The 14,892-nt window shown below is 39.1% G+C and overlaps 1 protein-coding gene across 7 annotated transcripts in view; it reads left to right on the top strand.

The window, feature by feature from the left end:
• CACNB2 (calcium voltage-gated channel auxiliary subunit beta 2) overlaps positions 1-14,892 on the top strand; it is a 252,438-nt gene that overhangs the window by 135,534 nt on the left and 102,012 nt on the right. The window contains exon 1 of one of the 7 annotated variants that reach the window (XM_051609690.1): positions 2,432-2,673. The exons of the other annotated variants lie outside the window; for them this stretch is intronic. Coding sequence (XP_051465650.1) covers positions 2,641-2,673 — 33 coding nt within the window. The 5' untranslated portion in view covers positions 2,432-2,640. Of the gene's footprint in view, positions 1-2,431; positions 2,674-14,892 lie in introns of those variants that run through there. 7 annotated transcript variants of the gene reach the window in all.

Here is a 14,892-nt window from a genome sequence, read left to right as displayed (position 1 = left end):
GTAACATCATAGCCCTAACAGGCTTGCACAGATTTGCAGCTCCTCCTGCTTATTTCCTATGCAGTGTGCATTTGCACAGAGGCATTTAAGTTGGGCCCCCACTGAAGCTGCCTCACTGCCTGGAATTCTGTTATCCTTCATTTCAGGTATTTTCCTGCTGGCCTGTGATCCTTCTTCAGGCCCAGGGCATCCTTTAGTCAAATTGGCTTCAAAGGGGTGGCAGTGGGATGGCTTGGGGATCCCCTCTCCCAGTGACTCTAGTGTAAAGCCCTCCCTAACAGACTGGCAAGCCTATTGCCAAAGATACTCACCCCTTTCCCTGAAAAATGAACCACATCAGCCACTAGGAGACCAGGTTTGCCAAAGTGAGTCCCATGATCTAGGAAGCCAAAGCCCTGGCTGTGGCACCACTCCTGTAACCTTTTATTGATTTTTTCCCAGTGCCTTTTGCCCTTTCAAGCCCCTTCTCTTTGATTGGGAGGATCAATGAAAAGACTATCTGTGCTCCTGAGTCCTTCACTGCCGCTCCCAGGGCTCTGTAATTCTTCTTCATGTTATTCAGATTGCTAAAAGTAAAGCAGTAAACCTTTGGCAATTATATTAAAACTAATAAGTGTGTGTAACAACACTTACTCAGCATCCAACTAAGACAACTGACTATTGCATTCTATGAGCAGTGTCTTGTGTCTGTTATTTACCTCCATGCAAGAATGGTGCATGTTTTGTTTACATTCTGGGGACACAATATTATGATATTGTTTGTTTGAAGTGTAAATCGCAATTGATATAATGTGAAGTGACCAGTTTGGCTGACAGGTTAAACTACTGCTATTTCGTAAATGTATGGTTGGAAGACAGCAAAAGAAAGTAAAATTAATGTCTTCTGATTTCTCATTTGCTCTTTCCAAGAGTATATAGCTTGATTTTAACTCTGCTTCTGAATACATACAAGAACTTAAAAAATCCAGACTCATGAGTCACATCATGTTTAGTCAACAGAGTACCAAAGGTCTGTTTTGACAGAGAAGGCAGATTGAGAGAATATTCTATAACTCAAGAAAAGAAACTGAGGTAGTCAAGATATGATCTATTTAAGTGGGCAGTTTTTTTTTTTTGGGGGGGGAACAGGGAGGATGTTTACCAATGTATTTGAACAGCATCACTTGGTGTTTTTCTTAGGAAAGAGGTCTTTTTGTCTTTTCTTTGTGGAAGAGAAGTTGAGTAGCACAAACTGTTTTTCAATGGTGTATGTGTTTGTGGTATCTTGTCATGATATGTTGTATATATTATATTAACATGATTACAGGTATAAAGCATACACCCACATATTTCCTCCTTCAGACATTACATATTCCATAATTTTTCTTAGAGCTTATGTATAGTTATGATTATGGGATAGCAGCAATATGAATTATAAGGAACTTAGAGGACTGAGAGAGCAGATGGGTTTCCTAGTGCTGTTTTAAAGCTGTTCTGGTCAGTGTTCTGTTACTGGTTGCCAGCTGGTGGCCTCTTCCTTGGTTGTGAATGACAACCTTTCCCACAGGGCAATATTTTTCTGTGCCGATCTTACTTTATGTTGTATTCCTAATCTATCCTTTGTTAGATTTATTTTTAAAGCCTCATTTTAATATTAGATTGGGAATGCTGTAAGTGAAATAGTCTTTGAAGTCTTTCAGTCTTTAGTTTTTTACACTGCTCTTTACTTGCTTGTACTCCTTGCTTGCTCTGCCTGGACCGAGGCAGGGCCTCAGGCTCTTCTGTGTGGGCATGTAGCAATCACTGGATCCCTTCCTATGTTACGGAAGTAGCAGAGAAACTTTTCTGTTATCTGAAGAACCATGATGTCATAAAGTTGCACTGTGTTTTACTAGCAGAGCACTCTAGGATTAATCAGCAGAAGGAAGCAATGAAGTGAGTGAAACACAGCAAGGGAAAACTATCCTGGAATAATTTTTATTTAATAGAGACAGTGAGACAGCTCCATGGGTTTCTGCAGAACCATCAGAGGACTGAGGGATAAATTTAGATTAGCTCAGGTAATCCAGGCTGTTCAGTGCCTGTTTCTGAGCTCCTCCGACTTGAACTAGTTGTGCTCGCTGACTCCGAGCGCTTCACCCGCCTGCTCCCGCTCCCTCCTCTCTCGGCGATGAACGCACCGACCGCCCGCTCCCATTTCAGGAACGCGGCTCCCGGGCGCTCCCCTCCCAAACCACAGCTCATCGGGCTCCCGCTTGCATTTTCCCGGCCCTGCTTTCCCCCCGCAGCCAATCGGGGCAGCGCCAGCAGCATGTGATGAGGAGGAGCCGGAGCCTGAATGAGCGCCCGGGCCCCGCTCGCTCGGCGCTGACAGCCCGGCGCTGCCGCCACCGCCGCTCCCCGGCCGGCCCCGCTCCGCTCCGCTCGGGCAGCTCGTCTGCCGAGTAGTTGTCCTCAGCCTGTTGCAGCAAGAGCTTATGGTTTCGTGCCTGAGAGGAATACTTCAAGAGCAGTTCGAGCGTGGGAAACAAGCGCTGGGACTGTATGGCAGCTGTGAAGCCTGCCTGGCTGGAACGCGGGAGTTGGAGATGCAGTTGAAGGTCTTCCTTTAGACGTCTTGGGTGTTCTGGACGTCTGGTGTCAGGCCGTGAAGGTGTAGCTATGTACCTTTTTGGCAGTGAGGATTATGAAGCGGTAAGACCTAAACTAAGGATTTTTATTTTATATATATATATATAAAATTTACTTGTAATGGTTCCTGTGTCTCAGAATTTATTGGGCAGTTTGAATTCCTGTCAGTGCTGTTATTTCTGTAGTTGAACTTTAGTACTCACCAATTGGATTGCTTTTAAAAAATGATATTTTTCTGCAAGTTTTTCAGGTAGTGAGATACTATTGGCTAGATAAAATTGAATTTACTTTCCTTGTAGCTTTTATCAGATTGTCGTGATACTGGAAATACTTCAGTATAATCAAGTACTGATTATTTTGAGGCAATTCAGACGCTGGGTGAAAAAAAGGCATGCTTCCAAATAATTCAGAATTTGTCTCATACTTTGTAATGTAGCTAGACTGCAAGTAGCTTAAAGAACTGCCTTAATTGTGTGTTTGTGGGGACACTGCCAAACCATTTCTTTCATACTGTTCAAAACATGTCACTGTAATGTAATGTCCTGTCCATCAAAAAAGCTAGCTTAACAAAAACCCCAAACACACCCACGTGAAGTTCTGACACTCTTTACTTCAGCATTTGTGTAAAACGACATCTGAAATAAGTCAGTGATGTAAGAGAAGACAAGAAGAAAACCTCAAATAACTGAGCTGTTGTGTGGCATTGGTAGCCAACATAAAAGTTTGCAATTTTGTAGCCTGAGGCTCAAGTGCTACGTCATAAGCAAAATGGATGGATTCTTCCACCCACACACCACTTCTGACAGAGTCAAGACCTGAGGAGTGTTGGGGAAAAGTAATGAGATCAAAAAAATGTGTATAAACTCTGCTATAGGACATCAAAATAAATTTCTCATGTTAAAAAGCAGCACATTCTTTGCATATAACTGGGAATTGCAAATGTTTTGTTTTGAATATTGAAGTTGCTCTTTGAAGTATGAAAGCGCCTTTTATGGCAGTCTGAGTTCTAGAACACATTTCAAGGAATTAATTTAGTTAGTTTGGATTTTTTCCTAAGTTTGTTTTTTTATTATTTTTTTGTTTGTTGGTTGTTATTTTGTGGTGTTTTGTTTTTTGTGTTGTTTTTTTTTTTTTTTATTCCAACCAGCTATGTGTTTGAGATGCAGGAAACAAGTTGTTGAGGAAAAAAAATCTACATGCAGCTGTCTGCACATTGAACTCATTTGTGTGTGCAACTTGCACAAACTTTCACAAACCAAGCAAGGCAACTGAAAAGAACTTAGTTTCTCCAAAGAAGTACTGGCATCGCAGTAATTATGCTATGGATTGATTACTTATTTATAAAAATTGGCAAGCAAAGTAAGTGTTCCAACTTTAAAGCTTTTAGTGGACTGATTTATTTTTTTAATGTGTTACATCTTTGTAGTAAAGGGTTGCAGATCTCTCAATAGATTTTTACTCAGTCTCTACGTTCCATTGTACCCTCTGTAGTTGCTTAGTGGTTTGTACAGAGAAGTGAAGCTTTGGTTCTGAAATGTTAAAGTACCTTGAAAATAACCTAGATGACTGGAGGGTGTTGTTATGGTTTTGGACTCCTGTGTATCTTTTAATCTTTTCCTGATGCTTTTTCAACTTTTTTAAAAGTACTGAAGCATTCTGTGTCATAGAAAACAGCTTAATGTTTAAGCTTTCCCAGACAGGCAGAACATCTCATTGCAGTCCTTTTTCTAATAGATAGTTAAGCAAAATGGAATAGCATCAAGAGAAAATGAACTGTGTGGGTTTGTGGTTTTTTACTTTTCTTTTTTTTTTTTCCCTGCTTTAATACCTCTCGAAGTCCCTGAAACTGAAGTGTAATGATCTATTCAAACAAAGTTTTTTGTTAAGTCCAGACCAAGATATAATTTATTTTTTTTTCTTCTTGTTTTTTTCTTTAAAGCAAGACAGTTGAGGGGAAAAAACAGATTCATTTCTTTGGTGTTATTTTGGCAGCCAGACTTACCAAGATGTTTGCTTTACTCACTGATAAGTAAAATAGAATAGATGGCATACATAAAGCTTGAAGAACAGTTGTATTTTCAGTAAAAGCTAGAATCGGTGTCAAACTTCTGTTTGTACAGATCTGTATAGTCCGTGAAACCATATGCTTTGCACTGTGTAAAAGGCATTTGTTTTATCTTCCCACACAAACAATTACTTGTGAGTCACTGAAGGACAAAGTGAGAGAAAAGAGTGACAGTGAAGAATCTGGATTTAATTTTAAGTTCACTATTAATTTCACACAATTTGAAATTTGTTTGAGGCATTCTAGCTATGCATATAAAATTTGTTTTTTATCCTAGAAATGAGATTACTGATAAAATGAAACATAGCATGATTAAAACATCTCTTCAAGGAATTTGAAAAAACCTTCTTCAAAAACCCAACCCTTATATAGAGCAATAGACAAACAGAACTTTCTGTGGTCGTTGTATGCATTCCATATACACACATACATGTCCATGTGAGCATGCACACATGTTTGCAGACACGTGAGGGTCTGAAGCAATATTCTAACTCAGTTAAATTTAATAGCAAAACTCCACAATCTGGTACAACCAGCTTTTGCATGTGTTGTCCTCTCTTGCTTTATTTTTGTTCCTTTAATATAAACAAGCTTGGATTTACGAGCTGACTCTGAGTGCATAAGTGTAGGTATCTGGCAGCACCAAGAATCAATTTTAATATCTCCCACATAAAAATACATCGTTTAAGGATCAGTTATCAAAAGATAAACCTTAATATATAAAAAAAAAAGTGTGTCATTTCATGACATAGTGACAAATGCTGTATTTTAAAAATTATTAATAAAACCATGTAGCTCTGGTTCTCTCCTGTTAAGTTTTTGCATTAATATTCTGATTTGGGATACTGAGTGTCCCTGACATTTCATTTTAGCCCTTTAGGGAGATTCTTATTAGACTTCTAAGAACTGGTGGAATAAGCATAAAGTGTCTTTTGTGATCTTTTGAGGCAATTTTTTATGTCATATAACTGGAAATGTAGAGGTGTTTGAGTATAGTAAGTGTTTTTATTTCATAAATACAGGAAACTATAAAAAGCTACAGGCCAAGCAATGTAATTTGTGGGTATAGCTTGTTTGTTTAGGGAATTTCATGTTTGCAAAATAAACCTCTGTGAGCAGAACAGAATTGGACTAGTTCTTCAAAAACAGAGCAGAAAGTGGGAGCTCCTTTCCAGGACTACTTGGTAAATCATACTCTGCATTAACCTCCCAAAGTAAAAGCATCTAAACCTTACTCCCAACAGCCTTCTGGGTTACTGAATAAAGGATGATGGAAATCTAGTGTAGTGTTTACATGTTTGGGAGGTGTGGCTGGCTCTCCTATGTTCCTGGGCCATGCTTATCCAGCAGATCATCTCCCATAGCTGCAGAGGCTCGGCTCTTGCTTCCTCAGGTGGGCTGTGCCTGGGCTGTGGGCACTGGGCATCTCCAGCCATGTTTCAATACCTGGAAGGAGCTTGTAAAAAGGCTGGGGAAGACCTGTTCAGAAGGCCCTGTAATGATAGGACAAGGGCTAATTGTTTCAAGCTAGACAGCGGTAGATTTAGGTTGGACATTAGGAAAATATTCTTTACTTTACAGTGATCCAGGGCAGTGGATCACTGGAACAGGTTGCTAGAGAGGTGGTGGGGCCCCCATCCTTGGACACATTCAAGGTCAGGCTTGATGTGGCTCTCAGAAATCTGATCTAGTGTGAGATTTCCCTGCTTATTGTACAGGTGGTTGGACTAGATGACCTTTAGAGGTCCCTTCCAACCCAAGACATTCTATGATTCTGTGTTCCACCACTGCCTTTCCAGGGGCCCCTGCATGTAGGCATGCAGGCCAAGGCTGGCAGCACTTCTAATCAGCATCTGACAGCATCTCTAATCACAGGACATCTCCGTGTTTCATCTCTCCTCTCTCCAGTCATTTAAGGAAAATCACTGAATTTCATTCGCTCTGTTGCATGCAACTTTCAAAGTTCTGCAATCAAGTGGCTGTTTTTAACTTTCTTAAGAAACTTAAAACCCCGCTTTTTCACTCTCTGTAGATTTGTCTCTTTGAAAATATCCTTATGAAGAATGGAAAACCTCTTTATAATTCCAGCAGTTGGTTGTGATGTCCAGAGCAAATGTTTTGGTTTCCTTGGCAATCCAGCATTTGTCATTTGTGTTCTCCAAGCAAAAGTTTTGAAGTTGTCTATTTAAATTATATCTTCCCTGGAGTTTGCCTATGTCCTCCTGGAGGATGTAGCACTTCTTATGGAATGTTAAGTATTATGTTGATAGATGCCAGTTATGATTCCTGCAGGCTAGCAATATCTTCTAAAAGTATTAAAATCTGTCTGCTAAATTTCTAAAGGACTGGAAGATCTTGAAGCAGTCAAATGACATGCAGGTTTGAAAGAGTTATTTTCTGAGTGCTGTTTGTGATTCAGTGAAGCCTCAATTACATGTGCAGCAGACGTACTGCTGATAGGGCTAATTTTGCTGTCTGAAGGGAAAACCCTACCTATTTTAGAAATATGCTATTGTAAGTCCTAGAAATCAGTAGGAATAACACAGTGAGGTGTTTCAGTGTTTACTGTGAGTCATTGCTACTTACCTTATTTCATAAACTGAGCAAAAGGAGAAACAATAATAAGGGTGTTGTTTAAGGTTAGAGGGAGTAAAGTGTAACTGTTTAGCAGTAGGGTTTTTTTTATCATACTGTGTATTGACACAGGAACATGTCTTAAAATGTTAACAGGATTTCTTCTTGGGGAACCTCTTCCTTGAATTGCAAGTTTCTTACTGCAAGCCCAGTTCTGCAAATTACCTGTGGCAGAAGGCTGTAAAAATTTGACTGTGAGATGTTGGAATGGCATTTATTTATTCACCATAGTTGAAACTAAGGCAACATGTTCAGATGAATAAGTTGTATGGCACATGTGAGTGTAACTTGAAGTTTGGACTTGAAAGGTAGAAAAACTAAATTCAGCCTCTGAGGTTTACTTCAAAGTCATGAGTTCATTTTGGATAAATCACTTGACATTTTGATTCTTTGCCTTTACATTTTAGGTGATACTTGGTTTGTTTCTGGTAATGATAGATGTTTAACTTTTTTAAGCTTGTAAATTTATTTAAAAATACCTGCTTTACACATAACAAATGCTAGTATGTGATTTATATGGAACTGCAGGTGTTGTACACATGTACTAGGGATGGAGTTATTAATGCCTAAAACTGGGTGTTCAGCAAGAAAAGCTCTGTGTGAAAGACAGTTGTGCTTATGTCCAGAGTGGGATGTGGGTTTGTGAAAGAGTGACCTTTAGCAAGCCTTTGGCCATGGATTCTCTGCCACAGAAAAAGTGTAGAAGCAACACCATTTTTCTTCGCTAAATCCGAAAACTGAGGGTCATGCTGTATGGCATCATTCCCCATGACTAGCTCAGAGATGTCTAAGCTGTGTAAGCTGTGCTTTAAGCATTCTGTATCAGTCTGGGATTGCCCAAAGGAAGCCTGGAGAGCTGCTGGCTTTCATTGATGAGAAGAATAGCTCCTGAAGCAGTTTCAATTTAAGAAAGGGAAAAACTAGAGAGGAAAACCTTAGTAAACCCATGCAGGGAGAGGTAATGGTAACTTCTTTGTTAATCCCAAGACACTCAGTGTGCTTTCCAGATGGTGACATGCACTGTTGTGGTGATTATACCTTTTTTCCCAGAGTAAAACAGGTGTTTATTCTAACCTCCTGTAGTGTATGTGAAGTAGATTCTTTAATAATGATATCAGTGTTTGACTTTCATGGAGCTTTATTTTCTTTGTCTCCTTTCTTTAATTCGAATTTCACCGACTGAGGATGTAGCCTTTTTGATTATTGACAGTCAACTGAAGGGATATCTACTAGGTCTGACCTTCTACCTCTTTCCCCGTGATTCACTACATACACAGGCCATATGTGGAGCCATTGAGCTGTAAATCATGTTATGCACGTGAGTCTGTGAACTGTAGATCAGCTGTCCCCCTCACAGAGCACAGTATACCTGGTTTATAATGTAGTGTCCTGTAGTATATGACACTCTTGGAGATTAAAGACGGGCTTACCCCTCAAGAATTAAGTTTTAGCAATAGAGATTTCTGACAGAAAATATGAGGTGTAGCAGTGACTATAATTGACCTGGATCCTTCCATACTGATTTAGTGCTGAGTGGTGTCTGAAGGCAATGAAGGAAGGGAATGAGCAAAACTCTTACTGTAGAAGCGGGTCACGGTTAGTGTACCATGTTTGAGAAGCAGGTTTGTACCTGAGGCACACACAGGAGCGAGCCCTGTGCAGTGAACAAAGGTCCTTTCATTGGATTCTTTCAAATATGCCCATGTCTGTCTTTTACAGGGGAGCCTGGAACTGGGCACACTACCCTGTGTGTAATCTTGCCAGTACCAGCTGTTTTGTTTGTGTGGTTTTATTGTAGCTTCCTTCTTTGCTTCTCACCTTCATCTTCCAGGTCATAGTAAGTCCTGGTGGAAACAAACAAAGCGTGGAGATGAACAGAGAGACTGGTCTCTGCATGCCCTCCACCAAACTGTTCAAGGTAGCTCTTTACCTTTTGGCTCCTTCTCCAGTTGTGAGAGAGCTGTAGGAAGGAAGGAAAGAAGTCTCACTCAGGATCTGGAAATAGTTGGCTTCTAATTGTTTCAATAGCACCAAGTCCTGATTAAATCTTTAAATTGCTTGGTTTGCTTTCAGTTTTTTCTATCTGAAAGAAATAAATATGATAATCAAATACTACCTACTTTCTGGCAAAGTGCTAAAGAGCCTGTCTTACTGGACAGTTTCCCTCACTGAAGTGAACCAGCATGAGTATTTAAAAAATAATTTAATTACTTGAGTTTTTCTTTTCTATATTTTCTACACTAGAGATCTTGTTCTAGAAAATATGGCTATTTTCCAGTGAGGAGCTTGAATGGAGCCTAATGTAGCTGCAACAAGTGTTAACGATAGAGGCAGTAATCCAGTTCTGGCAACACAGAACTAACAATTAATTAATTGCTAATTCATTGCACTTCTCTGATATATGTAGCTGCAACATACTTAACTTTTCTTGGAGTCCTCTGCACACGTGTGTGTGTGTGGCTGTGTTTCCAGGCTTTTGGGAATTATTTACAACTTCATCCCTGTTACACCACATATATTCATACTTCTTATTTGGTTAGATGTCAGGCAACCTGTGTAGTTAGGGACGTCTTGTGAGTAAAGATACCAATGGCATGGCTGTTTTATGTCATCAATTCATAACTCTTGGGGTAGATCCCTACACAGAAAACTTGTAGCTCTTTAGAAGAAGGTGGCTTGAATGTCTCTAGTTAAAGAAGTAGGACTTTTATATGCTGTGCATGAATATGGAACAAGAAAATTCCAGATCTTGCAGGGGCCCCAAAGTGGTGCCAGATTGTAAAATCTGTTTTCCGTTTCAGTATTTATGACAGGTCTTTTGATGTCTATGTTGTTTAGTCTGTGGATAGATGTAAGTTAGCAGAAAGGGTGCAGATACTAGATGTTTAATGTGAAAAACTGAGAGTATGACTCCCCCACAGCACATACAGAAAGTTGAAGTCAGAAAGGCATGTTTGCGCTGCTGGCTACACCTGCCTGGTGTGGCAGTTCTAGGTGGTCTGTTCTGGGTAACACAGCTACTTTTCTCCATCAATGGTATATGAGATGGTATCTGTCAGTCTGCATAGCTTGCTGCTCTCTTGACCTTTCAACACTATCGTAGTTACGACAGCTCAATTAAGCACTGCCAGTGGGCTGGACATAGCCCAGTGTAATTTGTTTTTCTTCACTGGAGTAATTATGTTTTTTCACATGAATAAATGGGCTTTACTAAAACTGATTTTGTGCTGAACTTGATACAGTTATATTTGCCTGCTTGTAAAAGCAGCTCAGCAGGCTAATTTTTTGAGGCTAAATGACATATAACTTCTTAATTTATTATCTTAAGATGTTAGATTACTCTTAGAATTTCCTTTCATTTCTCTGGTGTAGGAGATTAACAGGTAAAATTCTATCTAGAGTTGCAAAATTTCCAACCATTGAGATTTTTAGAACACAACTAGACAAGGCCCTGAGTGAGCTAATCGGGCTTTGAATCTGGTACTGCACTGAGCAGGAGGTTCAACTAGGTGTCCTGTCTTCCAGTTGTCCCCTCCCCAGCCTATTTTTGTCTGTGGTTCTGTTCAGAGGACATATATAGCAATCTTACTGGCACCAAAGTACAAATTCCTGTGTTTAGTTTTATAAACCAAAAGTAACTCTCGGAAGTCTTCATTTTGTCCAGCAATTACCCATGATTTAGTTCCCATTGCTGAAGGATGCCCTATGTAGTTTTGAAATATTAGGCCTTAATCCATAATTCACTGTGATTCTTTTGCTTTCATCTGCATTCCATATAAATATAGTGATATATTTATGAAGTGAGATCTGAAGGACAAGCACATTATAGAGTGTTGCTCAAATATAATCAATTTATCATATGTATCATACTGAGGTTTACCCCATATGTTTAAGAAAGTTGTGTTCTCTTTCCCTTAATTATCCTGTGGTCTTTCTAAGATGAAATTATTTCTATTGTTTTGCTGAAATTCTGTTATTTGTTTTACAGACATACTGGTGAGAACATGGGTGGCCCTCAGAGATGCTTAAGCAAAATCATAAGGCTCATTGTACTAGACTCTAGGACCATATGTGAAATTTTGCTTTCACTGATTGACATGTCACTAGAACTCAACAGCAAGAAAATGCGGGATTTTTTTTATAACCACCACATTCACCTATTTGCTGATATCAACTAATAACTTACACTGCTTTGCCTTCTTTTTCCCATGCACATGTGAATGTTACCCACCCCTCCACCAGCAACAGCTGTATCTTCTTAATACAAAATGATGTCCTGATTAATTTGGATCCAGAGGTTCTATGGAATTTGCAGGCAAGAAGATCTGGGAAATGGTCTGGATGGGACTGTCTTTAGTGTGTCAAGGCAACAAATACAATCCAACTGATACCGTCCCCTCTAAAAATTGTCTTGTCAGCACTGGAATGAAATTTGAGACATTTCTGTAATCAAATGCCTCCCAGTAAAAAGCATACACTTAGAAGAAAAACCAAACACAAGTTGTGCTGTTTGCTCAGGGCTATTTTAACTAAACCTGGACATCTGTGTTTGTAAGTGTGGTGGGAGAGATGAGTCCTGCCAGTTACACAACATGTTTTGTAGATCAGCTTAGCTTGCCTTGTGACAATTGACAGTGTTGTCCCTGCACTTCTCTGGTAGATTTTATGACGTGAATGAAATGCTATTCAATTTAAGTAAGACCTATTTTAGCATAATCAAAGAGGAAACAAGAAGGAACTGCTGTTGAGATCATAGGCTATGATGATTTTGAAAATGAACAGGACTTAGAAATACTGCTGCCTTTTCAAATCATAAAAAGATCCGAGCCTGCAGACAAACAAAAGATGAGAGGTTATAAAAGAGCACATTTGTGTTACTGTGCCAACTTCAGCAACAAACATTTCCTTTTCTTCTGCATGCCGAAGTAAACAATAAGACATAATTTTTTGTTTTACCCTTTTGTAAACTCAAAAACTTATAAAAGGAAGGGATATTCTAACTGTATGAATTACTGCTGATTATAGGAAGATTGATTCTTAGGGACGGCATGACAGAAAGAGAGCAGTGCAAATCAAGAGTGAAACTAGTTTCCTTAAATAAAAGTTTACAATACTTCATAATAAGTGTTTCAGCCTAATTCAAATCAGCTAAGGATAAATGTAAAATAAATTTTTTAAAATTAATAATTAACATGCAATTTTTAAATTTTAATTTTTATTTTTAAAAAATAGAGATGAACTGGAGTAGTATTGAAAGCCCATAGGAGTCAGACTTCTTAAAGCGTGAAAAGCCTGTCTTGCATTTAGTGTTGACTTACGACTTGAACCTGGCCAGGGAAGGCAGCATTGTGTCTCTGGAGAATCTTTGAGAGGGTTTAAGTACAAATTCATTCGAATTGTGGTACAGCGGCATATATGCCATCTACATGACTACTGAATGGGCAGTAGGTGTGACCTAGAAAAGATTATACATCTTGGATTTCTCTGTAATTTAATAATTCTTATCTGTCCATGAATACTTTGAGGACTGACTTCACATAGAGCAGCATCAGCTCTTTGCTTACATGCTTCAGTTTGGAAGCCTAGAACCACTGGTTATTTATTTGCTCTAAGAAGTGATTAGATGTTATAAAAATGTATATTGTTTTCAAAAAATAGGCAGATAGCAGCTTACAAACTCTCCTTGTAGTGCCACACATATAAGCAAAAATAACATTGGGGTAGGGTTTTTTGTTTGACAGTATTTTTATACAATATTTTTCATCCTAGAGAAGATATCTTTCTTGTTATCTTCTCTGCTACTAAATGGGTGAGTGGCAAGAACTAGTACAAGTTCAGAAATACTTTTTGGCCTGCTGTTCATCTCTAATATTCTGGAAGTCTTTCTCTCGTATGTTCCCTCTTAAAGCCTTGCTGTTCTTTGCTGCTTTGTCATAGGTCCTCCTCTTCTGTGTAGTGTGGATGATGCCCATAATCCACCTACCTGCTTTCTTCTGACTCTTTATTCACTGCCTTCCCCTTTATCTTTAGGAGTCTTCGTAATAGTCATGTCTCCTCAAGCATGAGTCCAGTTGTGATAACAGCAATGGTACAGTTGATGAGTTGGGTGTTAATTCCTTAAGCAGAAACTGATGCCCTTGCAAACTGGAGGAAACAGGACTTCTAATTGAGCATAGCTGGATGAATTTAAGGAGAGAATTAATTTCATTTCCAAACAATGGAGAAGAGAGTAAAAAAGCAAGCTGTAGTCAGTGCAGTTCCTGAACTAGCTTGTGGACCTAGGAACAAAATGTATATGTCATCATAGCTCTGACACAGAAGAGAGCTCATGCAGGTATTGTAGTCCTCAGGCATTATTTTTTTTAAGAGTTTGGATTTATCAGCAAATCAAAGATGTATTTTGTGTCAATATTCAGTATTGCAGCAATAGATGAAAGAGCAACCAGTGCTCCAAAATTTGGTGCTTCTTCTAGAGGAAGAAAGGCTCAGTGAGGAATATGATGTAATGTGCTCTCCTGACCCAGACAAAGTCTGTTCTGAATCAGAAAAGAAGTCTGTTCCTGATGTTTCTTTTATGTCTGAAAAACAGAAAATGTTTGGTCTTCTAGGTCACAATAATTTAAAAACCTGTGTTCACTTATTATCCTGGAAAGTTGCTGTTGTACTGTCCTAAGCTTTGAATGTTCCAGGACACAAAAAATATTCCAACATTGAGTTAGGGAAGATCTTAAGACCATGTGCTGCTTTTATTATTTCCTTTAATTTTTCTATTGTGATTTATTTGTATTTTATTTTCCTTCTGGTTAGCATCTAATCATTGTCACCATCTACAGTAGCAGCCATGTTTCAGTTTGCAGGTTGCCTAAAACATATATTTCTCTTTCAGCCCTCCCATCTTTATCTAAGGAATCATATCTCAGTAGTGCTAATACAAATCCACAGTACGAGATCAGTCTTAGCTGTAAGAAAATATACTTAGATTTATTTATTACGTTATATACTATCAGATTATTTTCTACAACTTTCTACTAATTTATTTGGGTTTTTTTATAAATTGGTGTTGTATAATACTCTTCGTGTTCTTGCATTTGCTTGCAGATGAAAAACGGGCAGTAACATACAAATACTTCAGTCATGCTTCTTGGGAAAGAGGTGGGGATAGTGCTCTGAAAGTGCTGTAGGAAGGATTCATGAGTCAGAATCACAAACTCTTGTCTTGCTCTCCCCCATTCAAAGGGCGGTTGGTGGAGCCGTACAAGCAGTGACAGCCACGTGATTGGGATGGGAGGATCAGGCACACACTGCTTGCTTTGGCTTCTTGCCCTTGGATGAGTATCACATGCTGCACACTTCATACTCTCACCCGCTCTGTGTGGGTGCTCCAGGTTAGATAGCTTTTGGAATCGTGGAATGGTTTGGGTTGGAAAGGACCTTAAAGATTAGTTCCAAACCCTTGCATGGGCAGGGCCACCTCCCACTAGACCAGGTTGCTCCAACCTCCTCTTAATGTGAAATTTAAAAGAGCCTAGGGATGTGAACAGTTGACATCATGCAGTCTATATATTAACTGGTACACTTTGGTT

Source organism: Apus apus, chromosome 2 (assembly GCF_020740795.1).
Source record: "Apus apus isolate bApuApu2 chromosome 2, bApuApu2.pri.cur, whole genome shotgun sequence".
NCBI classification, from domain to species: domain Eukaryota; kingdom Metazoa; phylum Chordata; class Aves; order Apodiformes; family Apodidae; genus Apus; species Apus apus.
This window is presented reverse-complemented; position numbering and strand designations above follow the sequence as displayed.